General features: G+C 40.5%; 1 protein-coding gene across 5 annotated transcripts in view; it reads left to right on the forward strand.

Annotated features, from left to right (window-relative positions):
- TENM1 (teneurin transmembrane protein 1) overlaps positions 1-25,244 on the forward strand; it is a 647,679-nt gene that overhangs the window by 462,895 nt on the left and 159,540 nt on the right. For 2 of the 5 annotated variants that reach the window (XM_087727833.1, XM_087727832.1), the window contains exons 6-7: positions 17,060-17,212; positions 22,503-22,708. In XM_087727833.1, the coding sequence (XP_087583959.1) occupies positions 17,060-17,212; positions 22,503-22,708 (359 nt within the window). The remainder of the gene's footprint in view (positions 1-17,059; positions 17,213-22,502; positions 22,709-25,244) is intronic. The other 3 variants (XM_087727835.1, XM_087727834.1, XM_087727836.1) reach the window with 3 other exon arrangements.

Below are 25,244 nucleotides of genomic sequence, written 5' to 3' on the forward strand. Positions count from 1 at the left end.
GGGTGGTCGCCAATCGACATTGGCCAGTAGATGGAATCCAGAGGAGGCCAAGTCTGTGGGATCTGATGGGTCTTTGGGAGGTAATTGGCAGCAGGTGGTCTCTCAAGTACCCAGGTCCAATACCATGAAGGGCTTTATAAGTGACGACTAGCACCTTGAAGCATATCCGGAGACCAATAGGCAGCCAGTGCAGCTCGCGGAGGATAGGTGTAACGTGGGTGTACCAAGGTGCACCCACAATCGCTCGCGCGGCTGCATTCTGGACAAGCTGAAGTCTCCGAATGCTCCTCAAGGGCTGCCCCATGTAGAGTGCGCATGCGCTCGTCAGAGCCACAACCAGGAAGAGGAGCTGCCCAGGTGGCATGCACATGCCGGGAAATGAACTTCCAGTTCCTGGCACGCATGCAGTTCTTCTGGTTACTGATGCACATGCATGCCTGACAATCATCTGGCTAGCACGCATGCACATGCCAAAAAATGAAAGACCTGTTCTTCCTGTTTCTGGCAATGCCGCATGCACAAAGGCCAGCTGATCATTGTATGCACATGCATGCCAGAAATGGCATGCAGAAAAGGCCGCACGTGCCAGGTGACATGGCTCCGTGTGCCAATTCTGGCATAGGTTCACCGTCACAAATGTGGAGGATAGGGGAAAGATATACAGGTCATCCTCAACTTACAAGTTTATTTTATGACGGTTTGAATTTACAACAGCACTGAAAAAAGTGACTTGTGATCATGTTTCACACTTAATGACCATGACCGTATCTCCAGGGTCATGTGATTTACATTTGGAGGCTTGACAACTGGTTCATACTTATGACGATGTTGGGGTCACGTGTGCAGCCTTCTGACAAGCAAAGTCAGAAAAGTCAAAATCCAGATTCACTTAAACTTAAATTCACTTAAGTTACTAATTTAACAACTTCAGTGATTCATTTAACAAATGTAGCAGGAAAATGGGGGCAAAACTCAGCAGCATAAATTTTGGGCTCAATTGTGGCTGTAACCTGAGGACTACCTATATATACTTGCAGGCTTGCAAGATTGATGTTAACTTTGTGAGATAGGCCAGGAAGGAGATTTAGCTTAATGAGCTAATTCTAATTTATGAAAGGTTGTAAGGTTACAATAACAGAATCTTGCACATCAGAAAGAACATCCCCCCCCCTCTTTTACAGGAAGATTTAGTATCTGTGTTTGATTATAAACTGTTTAACGTTCAATGACCTGGTAGATTTTTATTTTATTTTTTTAAAAGGATAAGGTCTACAACCAAGGGCCAATCAATAAAACAAATACAAGGGCAGGGAAAGGCGATGATCTAAACATATGTCAGATCAAATATAGGCTTATATGTTGCAATGTTCTTTCTTCGTTTTATTGACCAAATTTCCAGACTCCAAGAACCTTTGTAGGAAACAAAAGTTTACACTAACAACACTAACAAGTAAGCAAAAATCAATTCAAAATGCAACTTCTCTTTATGCAGTGAGTACACAAGCTGCCTTCAAGAGTTCAAAGAACATGTAGTATCTACATCTATTTTCAAGCGTCTTCTTCTCCAACACCACAATTCAAAACAACCGTGTTCACTCTCAATTGAAGGGGAGTTGAGAGTGAACATGCTTGTCTGGAATTATCATGTTGGAGAGGACTCTTGAGAATTCCTTGGATTGCAAGGAGATCAAATCAGCCAATCCTAAAGGAAAACAACCCTGATTGTCCTTTGGAAGGACAGAAGCTGAAGCTGAAGTTCAAGTACTTTGGCCACATAATGAGACTCCTTGGAGAAGGCCCTGATGTTGGGAAAGATGGAAGGCAAAAGGAGAAGAGGATGGCAGAAGTTGAGATGGTTAGATAGTGTCATCAGCACAATGAACATGAATTTGGGAAAACTCAGAGAGAGAGTGGTGGACAGGGGACCTGACATGCTATGGGTCATTGGATCATGAATAGTCACACAGGACTTAGCAACTGAATAACAAGATCAACACTTGTCTTGACAACCTTCATGAATAGATGGGGAGGGCCTACAGCTGTAGAAGTCAATTCACAGAGTTCTGAATCCTAAACATTTACCAAGAATGGTGGTGAGAACATGAAAGGGGAAGAGAGGACTGAAGACCATTGACTCTTCTTCATTCGATGTATTTGAAAAGGCCAAATGCACATTGATTATCTGAAGAATAATCACTATTCCCAGGATTGTTTTTAATGAGTAACCCTTCCATTGGATGCTGCAAATAGCCATCACCTTACAAGGCAAGATTCCAATTAAGGTCCAATTTACTAAAATACTTTTGGGCATCATAAAGAAACTATGGCCAACTTTTTAATGGTTTCAGAAATCTCTAGGTAGCAAAGGATTTGCTTGCAAAAAAAAGGCAATGCAGAACTTGGCAGCCACCAAACAAGTGATTTTTTTAAAAAAAGTTATTTCGATTTGCCAATTATTTCCTGTGTGTTTCTTACCATTTTAATTAGGCTCCCATTGTAGCTATTATTAATAGTGTCGGCATTATCTTTTTCTTGGTTCCTATGCTTTAAAAGAAACTAGCCAAGATTTGGTAGTTTTTAATAGTAAATCGTTCGCTTCCACCATCCAGAGAACGAATCTTCATTAACACAGTTCGAAGCATTACAGATGAAAGAGGGAGGATGAAAAGGGAGTTGTGCTGTGTGAGACATTTATTGTCACCACATCAAAGAGTTTGTTTACCTAACTTTGACACACTTAACATTGATCCATTACTGTGTTTCCTTGGACAGTTTTAGATTAGTCTTTCGGGAGGTTAATCTCAAAATCAGCTGATAGTTTTGGAAAATAAAAAGGGTGCTATTTGTCTATGTGATGTGATGAGGCTATTTACTTTATTGCGTAATTTATATCCTGTTCTGATTGAAAAGATTGATAGAGGAGGGAATGTCACATAAACTAAGCAATGAAAGCAGAAGAAATAAGTGTATACCTGTGATGGTGAACCTGTGGCAACATATGCCAGAGGTGGCACACAGCACCCTCTCTGTGGGTGTGCGAGCTGTCAGCTCAGTTCAGCTGTGCCACGCATGTGCACTTGCCTCCTGCTGGCCAGCTGGTCTTCGAGTCTCTGCCACACGGTGGGCGGGGGGCATGCACATGTGCAGGGGGCATGTACGGGGCAGCACATGCGCAGGGACCGCACACACATTGCATTTTGGAGGTTCAGGGGTACACGCGCATTCGCATATGTGCACGCTTTGGGCTTTAGGTCCAGAAAAGGTTAGCCATCACTACTATATAGCAAAATTGTCCCTGGAAGTTACCTGAACCTGGGTTGAAAAAGATTCATCACGATTTTAATTCATGCTTTAGAAATTAATAGTGTCAATAAAATGAAAGAAGGTTATTTTCAGGTGCAAAAAGAGCTTGCATCCTAGACACAAGAACCTAATCAGCTAATGAACAACACTAAATGGGCACTAGATAAGGGTCAACAGAAATTAAGGGGGACTGGACTTTGATTGCTTGCAACAGTGTAACGATACTAGGCTGAGTGCCCTCTTGACTCCTTCCCCACGTTCTCCCTCTTCTAAACTGAAGTGCTGTTCATTGCCTGACTACATGTAGCAACCATGGAGAATGAGGGCACATCAGGATTATGCTCTATTTACATTGTCAAAGTTGCCTCCAATGGCATTGTGTCCCCCTCTTGATTGCAAGTTTGTGGATGATGTTCATTGAAGATACAGCAAGGGAAAATGGTGAAATATCCCATAATATTGTTGTAATAAGAAACCATAATATTGTTGATAAAAGAAACCATTTCTCCTCTCCCCTCAAATCCAGACAGGCTCTTAAAAGTATTTATAAAGCTTCAAGTGTCAGAATTAGAAAAAAAAACACATACAAGGGATGTCTGCATATATTTTGCAAATGGATCTTTTGTTCAATTGGATTGCAAGGATGAATAGAAGGCTAGATAGTTAAGCCTTGGCATTCACAGAGTGGAATATTTTTTTTCTTTTGTTAGGCAGAGCAAAAGCCAAAGTTGTCTATAAGTGATTAAAGTCAAATATTTAAGGATCAGTCAAAACGTGGCATATAATCCTCACATATCCTTACATATAATTTAGTCCGTTTGAATCTCATAACTGAGGATGGATTTCTTCAGCTGAAACCATTTTTTTTAATCCAAACTCTTCAAAAAAGCACTGAAGGGGGAGAAAAAAGCTATTTGACATCTTCACAGGCTTTCTTGCTCTGTTTGGTTAACATCTCGTTTGATTAGAATGTTTGATCTAATCTGACATTACTTCTCTATAGTTTAAATCCTTTTCATGTGTCTGCCTTGTAGCCGAAAGGAATTTATCTCTTTTGTGGAAATCTTTTAAATGATTTCACTCTCTGAATTTAACACCATCTCAAAAATCTGCCTTGGCTGATAGCAGCAATGCCTAGCTAGAGAAGGGAAATGCCAACTTACTAAAGCTTTTGGTTAATCAAATACATCTAAACCAGTTGATCAGAACTTGAATGACATGCATGATGTATATTGACATAATAAAAGTTTGAAAATAGAATAAAATAGATTTTTTATTGTCCAAGTGTGACTGGAATACAAGGAATTTGTCCTTGGTGCATAAGCTCTCAGTGTACATAAAGAAAAATACAATAGAATACATTCATCAAGAATCATAAGATACAACACTTTGTGATTGTCATAGGTTACTAATAAGCAATCAAATTATACTAGGAAACAAATAAAACAATGTGAATTTTAAAGATACATGCAACATGGCTATAGTCATAAGTGGGAAGAGATAGGAAGGAAGAGAAGAATAGTATTACAGTCTTAGTAGGTAATATGACAGTATTGTGGGAATCAGTTGTTTAGCAGAGTGATGGCATTTGGGGAAAAACTGTCCTTGTGTCTAGTTGTTCTGGTGTGCAATGCCCTATAGCGTTGTTTTGAGGATAGGAGTTGAAACAGTTTATGTCCAGGATGTGAGGGGTCTGTAGATATTTTCTCAGCCCTTTTTTTGACTCGTGCAGTCTACAGGTCCTCAATGGAAGGCAAGTTGGTAGCAATTGTTTTTTCTGCAATTCTAATTATCACTTGAAGTCGGTGTCTATCTTGTTTGGTTGCAGAGCCAAACCAGACAGTTATGGAGGTGCAGATGACAGACTCAATAATTCCTGAATGAAAGTAGGGTTTCCTTTCCTCACTTCTTTTTTTATATATTACCAATGGCACTTTCCCTAAGATGTTACCCTTGTGGACTCTAATTATAAATATTTGTATTAAAAAAATAATATTAGAGCTGAAAACTTTTTCTTCTGTTGACAGCTGGAAGCTCTCTTAACATTTTTGACTTTGAAGTCATAACAAATGGAGTTGTAGTGCAAAATGTCACAGATTGGGATTTTGGGGAAACTTTTATATTATTCCATATTATTCTTATTTGTTTATTATTAAATTCATATGCCACCCATCCTATATTATTATTATTATTATTATTATTATTATTATTATTATTATTATTATTATTATTATTATTTCTTTTACTCATTAAACATGAAACTCAGTCAAGTGAACATTTAAAGATGGGTCACAAATACCACTGACTGACGCTGATGGTTGATATGGGTTGCTGCCAGCATCCTAGATATCAACCAAGTAACTTCTTAACATGTGCAATGTTCCAAGTAGCACAGTTTTTTGCAGTTCCGCTGGTGTTATTGCAGGAAGCTGCAATTTCTTGATGTGACTTGTAGAATTCTTGTCATGATGCCAAGTGCCCCAATGCCAATGGGTATCACCGCTACATGTTTCATCCATAGCTGTCTAGTTTCAATGGCCAGGTCACAATATTTGGTGATTTTTTTACAGTTCTTTTTCTTCGACTCGGCGTATCCTGGTACAGCAATATCAATAAACTGTATGCTTCAGCCCTCTACAACTGTGATAGCTGGTGTGTTGAGTTCTAAATGATGATCTGACTGTATTTGAAAGTCCCACAAGATGTTGTTGTTGTTGTTGTTGTTATTATTATTATTAATATTATATAGTTTATTCATTAAACATGAAACTCAGTCAACTGAACATTCAAAAATTCATCACAAACACCATTAACTGGCACTGGTGGTTAATATAGGTTGCTGCCAGTATCCTAGATATCAGCCAAGTAACTTCTTAACATATGCAATGTTCCAAGTAGCGCAGTTTTTTGCAGTTCCACTGGTCTTATTGCAGGAAGCTGCAATTTGTTGATGTATCTTGTAAAATTCTTGGTAGCCAGCACTCCGATGAAAGTGGGTATCATGGGAGAAGAGGAGCCAATGTCACGATGATATGGTTGTGTGGTCTCAATGCTCTGAGACCACAGCCAACACTTTTGCTGCTGGGTGGTCTAAACGGACCTAAACCGTCCCGAAGAGGTGGTGAAATGTCTTGCTGATCTCGGGGATATTGCAAAATCTCTGAAAGAAGCAAGATAAGTTCTTCAAGCCGACAACAAAAAATCCAGTCAAGGCTGACAAAGTCAAGGTGGCTCCAAAATGGAGGAATATGGAAAGAGAAAGTGTTTCCAGCTGGTGAGGAATATTTATTGTTTTAAAAAAGACTGCCTATAAAAACTTAAAAATCAATTTAAATTGAAGAATAGAAGAATCAAGCGGTGGAATTAAATTTGGAATGGTTTTGGACAGTGGTAATCTTACTTTTTTCATGGATCGAATCTATGCAAACCTTTTGAAATGGATGGATTAAGTTTTCGTCTTCTACCTTCTCTTTGTGATTCTCTGTAATCTATAGACTAAAGTTTTCCTCTTTTATTGCTGTGGGTATTTTTCTAATTCATTTAAAGATTGGACCTCTTTTTCTAACTTGAAATATAAAAAAGATACAAAAAGAAACTCTTTAACAGTGTTTCCGCTCAGAGGCTGGGAGGTTTTGTTGATCGGAGCTTTGTGTATTCAAAACGGAACATTTTTTTTTTCACAGATTGTTTTTACTTGGCACCACAAGGTTTTACTGTTTGGTTACAGAGTGATAAGAAGGGAAACACAGAGATGTTCCTTTGAAGTATATTTTCAATCAGAGAAAAGTGAATCTATGCTTTAATTTTATTAACTTTCCAAGCTAGAGCAGTTTTGTTTGTTAGAATTGCAAAACATCAAGAGAAAATAGAGGTTTTAACTTTGCAAAATATATTTTCAGAACTACAGAAATTATCAAATATAGTAGAGAAAAAACTGGAATACCTAGAGCACATAACAAGAAAATATGATGAAAAATTGAGGATGTTCATCAAATGCAAAATGGGGTGATTGAAACTCAAAAAACCGAAGTGGAAAATGAATATAAAGAGACTAAACCTGCTGATATATATGGTAATTGGTTTGTTCCTGAAAATGGAAAGAATGGAATACTGAAAGAGGAATTAAATGGAGAGGAAATCTATTCCAAATGTCAAGATATAGAAGAAGATAAAATTAAAGAATCTATGGACTTAAAGAAAGAAATTCTATTAGCAGAAAGCATTGATAACACTGCTGACAATCAAAGACAAGCTGAATAAGGAAACGGAAAGAGGACATCAAGATTATATGAAAGATCTTACAAGCAACGAGTTGCTAAGAGAAGTCGATACAAAGCTGATCCAGAAAATGATTAGAGGATTGGTACCACAAATGGCAGAAGATATGAGATAGTTTTGTTATTGGAAAGATACAGGTTGATAGATGGAAGAATATAACTTAAAACTAGTTAAACTTAGTGAAATTTAGTGATGATAGATATAGTTTAATAAATAATTGATAATGATAATAATGTATACAATTTGTAGTGTTATGATAAGTAATAATTGAATATGAATATTGAATGGTACCCATGAAAGGAAGATTAGAAATCCTTTTGGATTATATACAAAGGTTAATAAAAAAGAACTAAGTTAGATACAGTTAAGCTTTGATTATTAAACTATAATTTGCCCAAATGACTACACATTTATTCCATGCTATCTCTAAACAAGAATCGGAACTACTACTAAATTTGCAGTAGTTAAGAGTCAACAGAATTCATGGAGGGCTGGACTTAGAACTCTTGTTGGCATGAAGGGACTCAAGACTGATGACATGCTTGATGCCTTTATCAACTCAAACTGGTCACCTACAACCTTCTCTCAATCCAAGAGCCAGTGTGATGTCATGTTGAAAGTACTAGAATAGGAATGGAGAGATCCTGGTTCTGGCCCCCACTTACCATAGAGGCTTCATGATGGACTTCTCTCTCAATCCAGTATCCCTCTAGAAGGGAACATTTGGGAACTTGTCTTTATGCTGCCTTGAATCCTATGGTATATAGAAAGGCGAGATACAAAATTAACAAATAAAAAGGCAGCAATTATTTAATATAGTGGAGCAGTAATTGATGGAATCCATGGAAATTGACTTCGGAACAAAGTGGCATAGTCTATCCAATCCGATTTAAGGATCAGGAAAAAGAGACAGAGAGAGAAAGAAAATAATGAAAGCAAAAATCATAACTGCTAGTCATCAAGTCCCCTTAAGTATATATTATTAATCCCCACCCCTTGTACTTCTTTTCCTCATCCTCCTCCCACCCTCCTCTTCCCACCCTCCCTCTCTTGCGCCCTACCTGAACCGGGAGGCCCTCACAACAGTCACTCGAGCCCTTGTGATCTCTAGGCTGGAATACTGCAATGTGCTCTACATGGGGCTGCCCTTGAAGAGCATCCGGCGACTTCAGCTAGTCCAGAATGCGGCCGCACGAGTGATCGTGGGCGCACCACGGTTCGCCCACATAACACCGATCCTCCGTGAGCTGCGCTGGCTACCTGTTGATCGTCGGGTGCACTTCAAGGTCCTACTTACCACCTATAAAGCGCTCCATGGTAGTGGATCTGGCTATTTGAGAGACCGCCTTTTGCCAATTACCTCCCTGCGTCCCATCAGATCGCACAGGGTAGGCCTCCTCCGAATTCCATCCGCCAGTCAGTGCCGACTGGCGACTACGCGGAGGAGAGCCTTCTCAGTTGCAGCTCCGACGCTATGGAACAATCTCCCCATGGAGATCCGCACCCTCACCACCGTCCAGGCCTTCCGCACGGCCCTCAAGATCTGGCTATCCCGTCAGGCCTGGGGATAGGATTTACTCTCTCCCCGCCCGAATGTTGAGTGAATGTTGTGTTTTATGGTTATTTTTTTACTCACGTTTTTCTTTTATGTCTTGTCTTGCACTCCCTTCCCTCATTATTGTAAGCCGCCCTGAGTCCCCTCAGGGAAAAGGGCAGCCTATAAATGTTCAATAAATACTCAAAAAAAAAATACTCCTCCTCCTTTTCTTCCTTCCTTCCTTCCTTCCTTCCTTCCTTCCTTCCTTCCTTCCTTCCTTCCTTCCTTCCTTCCTGTCTTTCCTTCGTTCCTTCCATTTGAACTTTTAGGACCTCATCCTAATTTGACATTTTCCAATTATATTTCTTAAAGTTTGGGGAATTTTAACTTTAGACTGACCAAACCAATCCATGAAAACAAAACACACACACACACACACACACACACACACACACACACACACACACACTAAAAAACACCAACCCAGATTTGTAAGTACTGCATTCTGGTTGTGCTTCCTTTATTCACCTGAAGGAGAAGCCATCTGAGCTTGTTAAATATATATTATAGAGGCTGTTGTTATTCAGTTCAGAGATCCACCACAGGGAGTCCCTTGTGTTTCAGCCAAGCATTATATTTTGTTCTCTGCCAAAGTTTTCAAAGTAGAAGTTGACAGGCTGTGCCGGCACAGAAGGTAGATAAGAATAAATTCAATTTCAGTGTTGGCTTTGTAGCAGATGGTGGGTTAATCCAGTTTGTGAAATGCAATCTGAAAAATCATGCAAACATCCATTCAGAGCTAAAATCCTTTTCAACCAAACCTTTCCCCAAGTATATCACTCACAATGTAAGAGAAATAACCTATTATCTAGACATGATAAGGGAGGGAATGATTAAAATAGAGAGAATGCCAGGTAGCACCGCTTTTCTTTCAATTGTCAAGCTGTAGTGCTGTCAATTCCAGCTGCATTCCTCTAGCGTATTAAAGGCAACACAAACTAAAACAACAGGTAGCATGGAAATAGAATTTTGCAGCATCTAGTTTCATTATTTCAGTAGTGAAGAAATTAATGAAGGAGACTTGGGTCTGGGGTGGTGGTGGTTTGCATTCAGCCAATGAGCCAGTCTTCACAATTTTGGGGGGCTTTAATGGTTCAGATTAGGAACATTCGATGTGTGACCTTCCCAAAATTTCTAATCCATAACTCCCAGCAATTTCATCTACCTTGGTCAGCAACGACCCTGCCTTAAAGTTTTCTACCTCTGCTTCAGAATAGCAATAAGCACTTAGTCTTAGACTATGGGTCGGCAACCTTAAACACTCAAAGAGCCACAAAGATCCTAACCGGAAGCCCCCCGCTCAATTCTGGAGCTAACCGGAAATCCTGTTTCCCCACCATAGTGTCTCTTCCTAGTGTGGCATCCTTTTTCCTCTACCCATCCATATTAAAAGCCCTACCAATTGTGGAGTTGACCGGAAAACTCATCCCTTGCCATAGAGTCTTCTCCTGGCGTGCCTTGCTTCCCTCACCCCCTAACTGGAAGCTCCTCTCAAAATTGTGGTGCCGATTGGTGACAGGGAGCCACAGCAGAGGGATGAAAGAGCCACATGAGGCTCCAGAGCCACAGGTTGTGACCCCTGACTTAGACACATACCACTCTAAGTTTTTTACAGCCCTCTCTGAGCAGTTTACAATGTCAGCATATTGTTCCCAACAACAGTGAGTCTTGTGGTCTTTGACCACACCTGGTAGGGTCAACCACATCCCATAGTTTTAATCTTGTGAGGACACATGAATTCTTTCCTGAATCTCATGCTTTTGTCTTTCTGGGATGATCTTCTAATTCTATAAAAACAGTTTTCCTCGCTTGATGCCCTCTAGATGAGACCAGACTGCAAATCTTAGAATTCCCTGTAACCCTCCATATTATATTGTTATATTGTATTTGTAGACTCCTGCATGACATAAATTATTACTCTCTCTTTTTTTTTTTTTTTTCTAAACGTAAGCAAGCTCACATGTCACAATCTGTCCAAGGTTAATTGGGAGACTATGAACAGGAATCTGTTTTTACCAAATCTGTTGTTTTCTCATCACATCCTTATGGTTTCACACTGTTGGTGTCCATTTCATTTCAGTGAAACTATAGGTAATATGTTAACACACAGGCCGTTGTTTTGGATGAGCAGATTTATTGTGTAATCAGATGCCCGTCGAAAAAAAGACAAAGTGGGAAAAATGCCATCTTTCAACAAAGATGGAACAAAATATAAAGATGCTGAATAAAAACAGAATAATGATTGTGATGGGAAACTGCACGAAGCTATAACAACTGAGAGCATGCAAGCTCTAAATACATCCAAGAAAGAAATAGTAGAGATAAGTAAAATGGTTTATTGAAAAGCTGAAGGCACTACAATCACAGGAGCTGCTGTGCGTAAAGCAGCACCAAACGGCTGTTTAGAAATAGTAACTAGCCACACCTAATGCAAAGAGGGAAAGAATAAGAAAGTAGGATGCCTGAGTCATTCTTTTTATACCTCGGCAGGACTGCTAAAAATATTAATAGAAATAATGGCAGCTGTTAAAGTCGCACTTGTGTTACTCAAAAAGTTGGAGTTTTGATTAGCAAAGAACGGATCTGCTTTCTAAGGCAGAGCTGGTGATATCTGTCTATTTCTGCCAATCAAGAACTACTGTAGCTGGGGCATCACAGGTTCTATGTATATATCACAATTGTGTGTTTATCACAATTTCTGATGGCTTTTAATATATTCCAATATTCCTATGCTGGAATCAGCTACGCAATCCTCAACCATTTGGAATAAAAAAACTTCAAAATTTCAGGAGGCTAAAGGATATAACTATGATTTTGTTATTTTCTGTTGTTGCTGTTGTTTAATTTTTGAGTTGCCCAGAATTGCAGGGAGTTGTGCAGTGGAATAAATTAACATATTCTGTTTAATTTAAGTACTGCTACTACAATAAGCATTATTATTATTTTTTGGTAAAATTTATTTTTGGTTTGGCTCTTGAATTTTTCTTGGTAAAAAAAAGATATACACATTAACAATTAAATTGCTATTGTTCTCATGAACCTCTTTCAGATTTCCAGGTTTGTCCTTTATTTTTATCCAAGAAAGTGTGTTTACTGTGTTCCCCCTTTCCAGACTGGAAACACAACTGGATGGGTTATCTTTACTTTATTGCAAGGCTTGTCAGAATAGAATAGAATAGAATAGAATAGAATAGAATAGAATAGAATAGAATTCTTTGTTGGCCAAGTGTGATTGGACACACAAGGAATTTGTCTTTGATGCATATGCAAAATTAGGGCCACACATTAACTTCCAATTAAACTGATTTATTGCTCATTCCTATGCACAAGAATCTAGTCAACTGACAGTCAGTACTATTTTGGCTCTAGATAAGGGTTAGTAGAGGAGATGGACTTTGAAAACTTGTGGGACCATAAAGATTCCAGGCTGATCCCCCTCTTGATGCTGTTCCCAGGTTCTGCCACTCCTTTGTCAGATTTCCAAATAATACGCCTATAACAAATAGAACTCTGAGGCAGGTAGATTCCTCATAGAATAGCTTTATTCGGACATATCATATTGGCACAGGCTGGTGAAAACCGACAGTGTTCCCATGGTTTTCATCTAATTAAAAGTAAAAGTTTTCTCCCTTTACCAAACAATCAGTCACATGGTCCAATCAAGGTGCTGACCGGTTGTCTGGTAACTTCACTCCTCCTCTCTCTGACCAACTGTGGGAATGTCCTTGGTTCCCAGGAGAAAGTATTTTGTTTTGGCTGCAAAACTCCAGCTATCTCTATTCCCCCCCTCCCTATCCCTCAGCTCCAGTGCGGGACCACTGAAGCCTCCAAGATGGCCTCAGTCAGGTCAGCTTCAGGGTTGAAACTCCTCTACAAGCTACATCAACAGAATCCTGCAAATCTGAAGTCACAAACTTCCCATCTCCACTTTTAGCTGCTTGATCCATGAGGGCAGATCCTTCCTAAATATCTTTCTCTGATTATTAAAGAGTCTGTGGGGGCTCCTTACCTTGCTTATCTGATGGTTTCCTAGGCAGCATTCCTCTTCCCTTCAAGGTTATCCATGCATTCTATTACACTGCCGGCTATCGTACAGCAATGCAAAACGCTGGGCTGGAGCATCCTTCTGGCTTTTTAATTTTATGGCAAACAGCCTTTGCAGAATTGTGAAGCTTCAGACCAGGAGGGGTTTGCATCCATTTTCTTTCTGCTTAGCAATTCTGTAGAAATTGTTTGTGCAAATCGCTTCTTCCTCTCTGCTTCCTATTTATTCAGGAGACTGCCCTGGGAATATTTAGAGAAGGAACAAATCACTCACTTGGGAATTAGCAGTAATGGATTGTAACCTTTGTCACATGTCGATGTATTTGAAATAATGCAGAATTAATATTGAAAATATTGAACTTATCACAGCTTTCAAGCGCTGAGTTAAGTTGCAGAGGAAACGATACACAAGGTTTTTTGTCTGCGTGCCTTTTTTTAAAAAAAGACTCCCTCATCCTCTATTAATTCTGAATATTTTATTCTCCAGAATTGCGTGTAGTCCCCCAGAGTAGTTCACCACCTTTTTTTAACAAGGCAAAAAAGAAAACATTTAAATGTATGTGGAATCATTGTATAAATTCCAATTATTTCACTTGGGTTTAATTGTATTTAAATCAAATATATTTATTTATATGTTAGATTTACGCCCTGCCCAATAAGTACCTATTTTACTTCATGACACTAATGATGATAATTACATAAGTAACTGGACAGCAGTAAAGTCTACATATTGTAAAGTTGGATTAACAGACTCTTGCAAGACTGAAGTATATCTCTCTCCCCCCCCCCCCCCGCCCCCAACTCAGCTTTACAGCTCAAGAAACTAGAGCAGGGCTCGCAACCTTAAACACTCAAAGAGCCATTTGGACCATTTTCCACAGAAAAGAAAACACAGGGAGTCACAAAACCCTTCCCGTGCCTGACTATTTCCTAAGCAGCCACAAAACTAGTATATATAGTTGAATTAAACATCCTGTTTTCTTCTGAAACTTTTCTTCGATTTATACATGATTGGCCTACTGGGGGTTGAAAACCTCAATAAATATTGTGCTAGCAGGTGTTGCACATTGATGGTTGTGATGCATATTTTGAGTGACGGGGAGCCACAGCAGAGGGATGAGAGAGCCACATGTGGCTCCAGAGCTGTGGGTTGCTGATCCCTGAACTAGAGAGTCTTTCTGAGATGTTAGCCAGCCTCCATTTCTCCTGCAGGCTCAGGTGCCTCTTCTCCAACTGTTCTTGTGGCTCTGGCTTTTTTCCATTCCTCTCAAGATCATTCCCATGTACCATTACATAAATCGTCTTTTTTTCTGGATTTTACAGTTCATAGGCAGGGAAGGAAAATAAAAATGGCTGGGAGTTGGAAGAAAGAAGAAATATCCTTCTTTTTCAGTTCCAAGCAGGGAGAAAGGCACTGGAGACAAAATGGAGGCTAATTGGAAAGAGGGTCTATTTATTGATGAAGCAGAAGCACATGGTTTTGTGGTTCTGGGCAGTTGACCACATGGAGTTGAGAGTGGGGGTATTTATACCTTTTCTTGGGCTTTGCACTTGAACTTCCTGTTCCTGTGTAAGAACATGTATTCTATTAACTGTTGTCAGAGTCCCATGGAGCCATGTAAAAATCCTGGGAGTTTGTCTGAGCTAAGATTGGTTGAAGTTTGGGCTGATTTAATGAAGACTTGTGTTGGGCAATTCCTATTGTGGCTGAGGGCTAATTTATTGGCTCTTGGGTGAGGGTATTTGCTTATGAAAGAGCTAGCTATCTCTTTATCTCTTAAGTGCTAACATCTGCTGAGAGTTATTAAGAAAAGTGGGGGCTGCTTTCCAAGACCATGTTTCTCCATTTTTCATCCAGGGAAATAACATATTCTACCTATTTGTTATTTCGTAAAGTATTTCATTCTTCTAGGAATGGGGTGGGTGCTAACTTTCTACACTTTGTTCTGGAAATGTGTTTACATATCAGGAGTTAAATATGTTTGCAGATCAGGTACACATGTAAACCGCCAATTAAACTGATTTACTGCTAATCATACTTATGTGCAGTATTCTTCTCAATGAATGGTTAGAACATGATTGGAATTAGATAAGGATCAATAGAATTCAACGGGGTTTAGATTTAGTTTGCTTGTGGCTACATAGGGATTCTAGGCTGATTCATCTTTTAACTCCACCCTCAAGTTCTGCCACTCCTCCTATACTGCATCACTTATTTAAAAAGGCAAGATAAACTGAGGTGGTAGGAACAACCTCACTATTCATTCTGGAAGGTATACGTGTATAAGTGGGAGTGGAACATTATGACTATTCATATCCAGTATAGCAACTGCATCTTCTTTGGTTAACAACGCCTTTATATCAGCAATTTAATTATGTCACTATCGCCTATAGCTAGTGTATTACCTACACATTTTAAAAGCACAACAGTGCTCAATCTTTCCACTAGTTATTGGTTTTGGCAAAAATCACTTTGCTATTACCTTGTCTGGATGTTCATCAAAACAATATTAGCCCTTCTTCTGGGTTGCTACCCAGAATCCAGCGATGGGTGACCATATAAATTGCATAACTAAAGTGCAATAAAATAAATAAGCCTGAATTTGAGCTATGAACAGGGGTGAACAGGGGTGTCAAACTCGATTTCATTGAGGGCTCCATCAGGGTTGTGTTTGACCTTTGGAAGGGGACAGAGTGGGCATGGCCAGGGGGGGCATTACCAATTTGATGTAACTTGTGTTGGGTGTACCTGTGGTGGCCAGAGCACTCTGCCAGCGAAAACAGGCTCCCAAGTTCTGTTTTCGGCTGTGACAGCCTCTTGCAACACTCTGCCAGCAAAAGCCGGAGCTCAGAACTGCCACATGCGGCCCACCCGAGCTCTGTTTTTACTGGCAAATGCACCATGAGGCAATTCTTTGCTGTTTCCAGGGCAGGCCAGCAGGCCAGATCTAAGCACTTCGGGCCTTGAGTTTGACACTCCTGGTCTAGAATATAAGGTGGAAGAAATTTATATCATAGTTAAGCACCTGCCAAAGCTTCTTCAATGCAACTTATACCCAATTGGCTCCTATTCACTAAGGAAATGTAGTTATGAATGTACCAATATCTGCACAAAAGAGAGTTGCACCTGGAAAGTTAAAAATAATGGGAATAAATTTCATAAACCTACACTCTCAGCCTGGTGAGAAAATGACTCTTCTCCTTTTTACATTTCTCCATTCTTAATGGTAGTTTCCAAGATTCTCCTCTGCGTGACTCCTCTAGGGCCATTTTCACATATTATATTAAACCATGGATTATTTAATTAGGAATTGTCATGTTTGTTATTATTGGGTCCTTGGATAGAACTCTGCAAAATAAATTGTGATTTGTCTATCATAATAATTAATTTTGTGCTCCCACACTAGGTAGAACCCATCTTCTGTGCAGGAGAAGCACTAGATTTTAATGATGCAAAATTCAGGAAGGATGCGTCTCTTTTCATTTTTACTCTACTTTTACTTTTTCTCACAAAGCCCCTGTCCTTTGAATTGCAAGCATCCCCACTAAATGCTGAATAAAATTCATCATCCAGCATTGGCTGAGCTCCAAATGAAAATGAGGAAACTAATTACACATTTAGTTTAAGGTGAAATTAGCATACTTAGAATTTCAATTTCTTATAAACAGAGGCATGGGATAATTGACTTCTTCAAAGCTTTCTACTATCTTATTCTGGGTGGGTAATGAAGGTGGGCATAAATTATTAAGCTGAAAATCTCTCTGTGTGTCTCTTTCTCTCTGTCTCTGTCTCTCTGTCTCTCTCTTTCTTTCTTTCTTTCGTTCTTTCTTTAACAGCAGTACATTTATGTGGTCTGACTTGGCACTTGCAACCAGTTGACGGGCAGCTTTATGAAAATGGACTCAGTAAAGGAAACGGACTCACAGAATCTGTGGATACAACATACGCTCCCATTGGAGGCAAAGTGTCGGATAAAACAGAAAGGAAAGGTATCTCTTTTTCTTATCTTTTTTCATCAAGTGTATAAAATCATCATGGAAGATGCACTGACATCACAGGGAAGGCCAGAATTGATGTGCATGTTGCCCAAGTTAATATTATTGACTTATTTATTAGATGTTTATCCCACATTTATTACTTTGAAATGTATTTGATTATTACTTTGTAGGTAATTGTAGGTGATTGGCCCAAAGTCATCCAGTCAACTTTCATACCTAAGTGTTCTGACCTAGGCTTCCCCAGCAGCACAAAGCTGAGTCCCGATAAACCCCTTTTATTTAATTTACAGTGAATTCCTCTCCAGCAGTCTTTCCTCTCCCGCAGTCTTTCAAGGTAGTTCACAAATACTGACCTTTATCAGGCTTGGAGAGCCAATATTGTGTATTCCTGTATTGTGGCCAATATCTTTCAGACGCCACAATACAGGAGTGAACTAATTGTCTCCTGCAAACACCCCTCCCTTTTCACTCCTCTTTTATTTCCTCTGGGAGGGGCCATTCATCGTCCACTGTGGCTTTACTCCCAAGTCGACCCTTGTTCCTTAGCTGTTCTCTTCGTCTGGCAACTCTGCACATGCGCACACTGGGAACAGGCTCTAGCTGTTCGTCTGCCTCACTGATGTCTGACTCCGAAGGCAGCTGATAGCTGTCACATGGCCCTGGCCCCCTCTCTGCCTCTGACACAGAGCCCTCATCAGAGCCTTCCCCAGACTCCAGGACTGGCCCATGTTCCTTCCCAACCTCCTCACTGTCTGAATTTGCTGCCAGCTCCACTGACCACTGGTGGGCCTCAATACTAGCTTGGGACTTGAATGTGATTGACTCAAAGCCATCTAGTCAGCTTTTTTGTCTAAAGCAGGACTAGAACTCAATGTGTCCCAGTTTCTGGGCTAGTGTCCTAACCACTAAGCTAACCTGACTCTCCTATTGTATTGTTATATTGTAAGGGTAGAGCCATGTTAGTCTATTTTAACCAAAAATCAGGAACCTGGGTGAGCCTAACACATTTTACTAAAAGATGTAAGCTTTTCTGAGCTACAGCTCCCTTCATCAGATGCAAGATGTCTCAGAAGAATGGCTTCAAAAAGTCCCCACTAAATTCCTTCTAACACATGGTTTAACAGTTTCTCATTTCGGCATGGTGGTAAGAATGCTATGGCTGTCATCCTAAGGATTTTTGCATTAAAAAGGCTAGAAGCAGATCGGAACAAGATGTACACTCACGTTAAGTGGCTTAAAACACACAACAATACAGATTAAATCAGTGAGGCAAATGTAGAATAGGAGAAATGGGGGTAAGGCAACGTACATGAGAACGCTACTGGTGCTTGATTCATATTTGACTTAAGCACATTTGGATTGAATCTCCTAACTCAGGGGTGTCAAACTCAATTTCATCGAGGGCCAAGGTTGTGTTTGACCTTGGGGGACCAGGATTGGGGTGGCCAGGGTGGACATGGCCACCTTGACATCACTTCAGTCAGGGGCACCTGTGGGGACCCGAGTGTTTTGCCAGCAACCCTCTGCAGGAGAACGTGGCAGCCGAAAACGGAGCTCGGGAGCCTGCTTTTGCTGGAGAAAGCACCGGAGGCCAGTCCTTCACTGGATTGTGTATTATAGATTTTAGTTGTTAGTGGCTGCTTAAGGATGAACAGTCCATAACTACAGCACAGGTGGCCAGATTCTGCACAGCAGCACTGGGGATTCATCGCAAACAGGTGTCTTCTCTACCATAGCATGTTATATAACAATTATGCTTAGTCACTTATCTAGGAAACAAATAAAACAATATAAATTTTAAAGATACAAGCAACATGGTTATAGTCATAAGTGGGAAGAGATAGGTACTAGGAAGGAAGAGAATAATAATAATAATACAGTCATAGTAAATTATTTGACAGTGTTGTGGGAATCAGTTATTTAGCAGAGTGATGGCATTCGGTCCTTGTGCCTAGTTGTTCTGGTGTGCAGTGCCCTATAGCGTTGTTTTGATCATAAGTCACTTTTTCCAGTGCCATTGTAACTCCAAACAGTCACTAAATAAACTGTTGTAAGTCAAGGATTTTCTGTACATTTGCAGCTGACTGAGACTACCTCATCAAAAATATTTTTGCCCTTCATTATAGCATAGCAAAACTTGGAGTCAGTAAGGGATATTTCTGCCAAGAAGGAACCTTTCTATAATGGGATTGTGCCACGTTGAAATTATATCTCCCAGTATAATTTGGCATATGAATCCACACATGTTTATTCATTTCCCTGCAGGCTGGGTCCTTCCATTTTGGGAAAGTGACAAGGCAGATAGCATCCCATTTAAAAGCCATCCACCTGGACCGACATTACATTCGCTTTAAACATATGGCTTATATCTTTGACCTTAGAGTTCCTGCCCTGTACACAGACAGTATAATCAGTATGATAACGAGACTGTGTCAGTATCAGGAAAATGTTTTTAAACATCCTCTTGGCCTATTGGGCATTGGCTTATAAACAGTTCCAGACAATATCTGAAATGTCTTGTCATCTTCCAGGTTTTCTTATGACTTGAATTAAATTCTCTGAAGAGAAACACCGAAGTAATTTCAGACAGTGCTTGGGGGGAGGGGGGAATGTTTACGAGCTGGTACTCTTAAAAATAAGCAACAGTCTAAAACAATTCTCTTGGGCCTATAATTCAGCCACCTAAATGTATCTACACAGCTTAGGTGTGAGAACTAATCTTTGCTCTCGGGACATAAATACCATATTTTTTGGAGTATAAGATGCTCTGAAGTATAAGATGCACCTAGCTTTTGGGGAGGAAAAAAATCTGCCTCTGCCTCCCAACAATTTGCCTCCTTGCAGCAAACAGAAAACAACCTGTTTCAGCACAGCCTGATTAGCACAAGCAGCTGATTGTTGATTCTTGACAATCAGTTGTTTCAGGCTGCAGGGATTGCCATGGCCTATTGCACCTCCGCGCAACCCATTTTTGGCTTCCATGTTCTGTTTTCAGCCTTCACACGCCCGGTTTTTGGCCTCTGCATGCCCAATTTTCCTCCCATTCCAGGTGGCAGGGATCAGAATGGGTGGAAAATGGGGTTTGTGGAGGCTGAAAACAGGGCATGTAGAAAAATAGGGACCACTTTTGGTGGGAAGGTAAAAGCCTTCCGTGCGCCTTCAGCATTTAATCATGCCAACCACGACCACAATCATGGAGACGTCTTCGGACAGCGCTGGCTCTTCGGCTTTGAAACAGAGATGAGCACCGCCACTAGAGTTGGGAACACCTAGCACACATGTGCATGGAAACTTTATCTTTAATTACTCCCAAAGAATTTTTAAAAATTGTTTCCAAAATGTATCTTCTTTCCCTGTTCATTTACAGTATTAATCAGTGAACACGTTCAGTCCCTTTCTCCACCTTTTTCTTTGCTTCTTTGCTTGTTTTTGCTTTATTTCAAAGGTGGCTACCCCAGGACCAAGCTGGGTCAAGAATGTGATGTGGAGGAAAGGAAGTGTAAAGCTTAGAGATGTGTTGGTATGAGAAGCACTGTAGAAATGTGTTAAATATGTAAATAAGAAGGTATTTGTTGAGCCCAGTGAATTAATTAACACCTTTATAGTGCTAAAAGTCCTTTGTCCTTGTTTAATCTCTGTGGAGTAATGTCAGAACTCAAGGCTAGCTCAGCTGTGTTGTTGTGAAATGAGACTTTTGCCCAGGGAAGACTTTTCTGAAGCCAGTAATGAAATGTCCCTTTGCTAGATATAACATATTCATATTCATTGTTACTGTCAGCCTGTTGATCGGTTTGTGTGGGTGTGAATGCGTGGGTGAGTGGGTGGGGGGTGGGGGAGAGAAAGAGAGAGAGAAAGAAGCTGATTCATTTGTGTTGTACAGGATCCTATCTTTGGTGCCCTCTGAGCTTGGTTGTTTTCTTGCAGACGTTTCTTTACTCAAACTGTCTAGCACCATCAGTCTAGCACGGATGATGTTACCTAGTTGGGTAATGAAATGTCTGCAAGAAAACAACCAAGCTCAGAGATCACCAAAGACACCTCATTTCAAACCTAAGCTACAAGTATTTTCTTTTAAGGGTCTTCTTCCAATCACTGACAATATTCAAACCAATTCTTTAGGCCAGAGGTCCCGATTGCTGGGCCATGACCTATTTGGAATCGGGCCACACAAAAGCCAGGCTACTCATACGAGGAGCACCCTAAAGGCTTCTCTTCTCTCTTCTCGAGACGTTGCCCCCGTCTCGAATGGTATGACTGCTGTGTGTTTTAAACCATGTATTGTTTTGTGTCGTTTTTAATTTTGTCTGTATCCCCCCCCCCTTCCCTGGCTTTAAGTTGTGAGCTGCCCTGAGTCCCCTTCGGGGGAAAATGGCGGCATATAAATAAAATCAACATTCAACATTCAAAACATTCTCTTCTCTCTATGAGTGGAGCTGCAAGTGTGTGCATGGTACCGGCCTGCCACATGCACAACCTGGTTCCCCTCTTTCCCTCCCCCAGCTATCAGCAGCAGTCAGACAGTGAGGAGGTTGGGGAGGAATATGGGCCAGTCCTGGGGGCTGAGGAAAACTCAGAGAAGGGCTCTGTGTTGGAGGCAGAGAGGGAGTTAGGCAGCAGTGAGGCAGAGGAACAGCTGGAGCCTGTTCCCAGTGTGCGCATGCGTAGAGCTGCCAGAAGACAAGAACAACTAAGAAAGCAGGGTCGACTTAACAGTAAAGCCACACCTTGGAGGTGATTTGCCCCTCCCATAGGAAACAAAAGAGGAACAAACGGGGAGTGGGATTTTGCAGGAAACAATTCATTCATTCAGTCTGGAAAGTTCTGTTGGTGGTTCTAAGAGACTCTGTGCCAAGTTTTGCCTTGCCCTGTGTTTGAAAACTAGTTATCTGGCAGCACTCTAAATGAGATAAGGTGCGTGTGGATAAACATTCCTCTGAAAGACTGTTTGCTAAGCATTTCTGACTGTGAATGAAAGGAATTCACAGTCATATAAATAAAAGAGGTTTTGTCGCAACCCAAACTTTGCTTCTTGCTTTCTAAGGAAGCCTGGGTCAGAACACCAGCTCAGCTGCCAAGCCACAAAGATTGGGAACCTCCGCATTAGGGAGAAAATATTCCTCCAGCTCCCTGAGGTTTCATATTATAAGCCTCCTCTAGTGCATTTTCCCTTAAGAGGCAAATTCATCTTGATTTGGAGGCTGCTCGTTTTTTGCCTTTTCAATGCCTTTGAAAAGCATGTTCTCTTCGTAACTTTTCTTTTCTTTCTTTTTTTTTTTTTGAGATATAGTATTTCAGAAGGGACAGGCAATAGACACGGGAGAAATTGAAATTGGAGATCAGGTGATGGAGACGATCCCACCTGGCCTCTTTTGGCGGTTCCAGATCACGATCCATCATCCATTGTACCTGAAATTCAACGTCTCCCTGGCAAAAGATTCCCTGCTTGGGATCTATGGCAGGCGCAATATTCCTCCCACTCACACCCAGGTATGTTGTCTACTTTTTAAAAAGTTAACTGTTCCATAGTGCATTCTGCTCTCCGAAATAATAGAGAGGTTCACTCTTAAATGGCTCATTCAAGAACAGCCTTGCTTTTCAATGTCTTCTGAACTTAAGGAGTCTATTTTATCGTGATTCTTTCTTAGCAATTGAGATATTTTTTTCTTCATTTTATATAAGCAGGCAAGGAGGAAAACAATTTTGACAAATCTATGAAACTCAGGAAATCTTCCAACTGTAATTTTATGAAACAATAGACAGTTGCTTAAGGAACGCGGTGGCTCCGTGGCTAAGATGCTGAGCTTGTCATTCAGAAAGGTCAGCAGTTCAGCGGTTTGAATCCCTGGTGCCACGTAACGAAGTGAGCTCCCGTTACTTGTCCCAGCTTCTGCCAACCTAGCAGTTCGAAAGCATGTAAAAATGCAAGTAGAAAAATAGGGACCTTTGGTGGGAAGGTAATAGTGTTCCATGCACCTTTGGTGTTTAGTCATGCTGGCCACATGACCACGGAGACGTCTTCGGACACTGCTGGCTCTTTTGCTTTGAAATAGAGATGAGCCCCCTAGAATTGAGAACAACTAGCACATATATGTGAGAGGAACCTTTACCTTTTTAGACAGTTGTTTGATTTTGAATTTCAGTTCAGATAGAGCTAGAAGGGACCTTGGAATTCTTCCAGTTTATTTCAGACAGGTGACTATCCAGCCTCTTTAAAATCCTCCAATGATGAAGCTCCCACAACCTCTGGAGGCAAGCTGTTGCACTGGTTAATTGTCCTCACTTTAAGGAAGTTTAATTCCAGGATGCTTCTCTCCTTGATTAGTTTCCATTCATTGTTTCTTGTCCTGCTCTCTGGTGCTTTGGAAAATAAGCTGACCTCCCCCTCTTCTTTGTGGCAGCCCCTCAAATATTGGAATACTGCTATCATGTCTCCCCTAGTCCTTCTTTTCTCTAAACTAGCCATAGTCCATGGCTAGTCTAGAGAAAAGTCTAAAGCAAAATATATGTTTACCCCCATATTTAGAATACCTTATGATAGTTATTACTACCTGCTGGGGTGAACGGCAAACAGTCCCAAAAATATCTACAACCTGACTTTTGTTCATATATAAGCACCTATAAATCTTCCCCAGAGCAGTGAATCATCCTCATTTAATTAACACCTTTTGACAGCCTTTTGAAAGAATATCTCATATAGCGCTAAAAAGATAAAGAGATTTGCCTTTATTGTTTGTTTTCGTTGGAAACAAAGGATAAAGATTCACACCCATCTTTAGATTTGAACATTCGAAGGGTAAGGAATCTTTCTTCCCTGAACGTCTACATTTATTTTTGTGTCTTCATAAATAAATAGTTTCCATTTTGTCCCCCAACCGCTTTTCCAAGGCAATTTGCTTTTCCAAGGCAATTTGCTTTTCTGCCTTTTGGACAGTATGTGTGCACAAGAAAAACCACTTCATGTAAATTGTTAATTGCCAATGCTTTTGTTCGGAAAAAAAAATTAGGGAACACTTTAAGGACATACAAGCTTTGAGCCAGTTTCCCCAAAAATGTTTTTAAAAAGATAGGGCATGGTTTTGTTTTGTTTTTCATATTTTGCTTCTATGTTAGCAATTAAAAAAAGGAGCCGAAGCTTCTGCCTGACTTAATCTGTCTATTTTTAGGAAATTAAAAAATTGGGGCACAACACAAATTGTCCTTGCTAAATCCTCTCACTTTTCCCTTTATCCCAGCCCTATGGATGAAATGATAAGCAGTCTAGTGTTACATAAATGTTGTCAAAATTTGGTCATGGATTATTATGCAAGCAATATTTGCCAGTTTGCATCTGGCTGTTGCACTGTCCGTTGTGTTTTCTGGACTGCAGTTTCTCAAAGAGAAAGAGGAAGTTTCCAGGATGTTCTTGATGTCAACTCGCAAAGCATCCTTGGCCTGTTCTCGAGTTGCTATAGGCAAGGGGGATAGGGAACTGATGAAGCAGCATGGCAGCCACAAACAGAAGTTCATTCCACACATATCTTTCTCAAGGCTGTCTCCCAGGTTACCTGCAGCAGCCAGAGAGGCGTGATCTCTACAGCCTGCAAAAGTTCTTTGTTGGAGAATGTGATTTATGACCCACCCTGGGCGGATAGGGGAAATAGGGTCATAATTAGGCCGTAAATTACAGATTTACATATTAACAGAGTTGGAAGGTACTTTGTAGGTCATCTAATCCAACCCCCCCCCCGCCCCGCCCAAACAGGAGACCTTGCCTATGCCATTGCTGACAGATGACAGTCCTGTATCTTCTTAAAAGCTTCCAGTGGTGAAGCTCACACAACTTCTGAAGGCAAGCTTCCATTGGTCGATTGTTCTCACTGTCAGAAAATTTCTCCTTATTTCTAGGTTGAATCTCTCCTCCTTCAGTTTCCATCCATTATTCCTTGTCCGACCTTCAGGTGCTTTGGAAAATAGCCTGAGCCCCTCTTCTCTGTGGCAGCCCCTCAAATATTGGAAGGATGCTATCATGTGTCCCCTGGTCCTT

Source organism: Thamnophis sirtalis, unplaced genomic scaffold (genome assembly GCF_051295495.1).
Source record: "Thamnophis sirtalis isolate CommonGarterSnake01/CBP01778 unplaced genomic scaffold, rThaSir2_p1.2 scaffold_13, whole genome shotgun sequence".
Classification (NCBI taxonomy): Eukaryota; Metazoa; Chordata; class Lepidosauria; order Squamata; family Natricidae; genus Thamnophis; species Thamnophis sirtalis.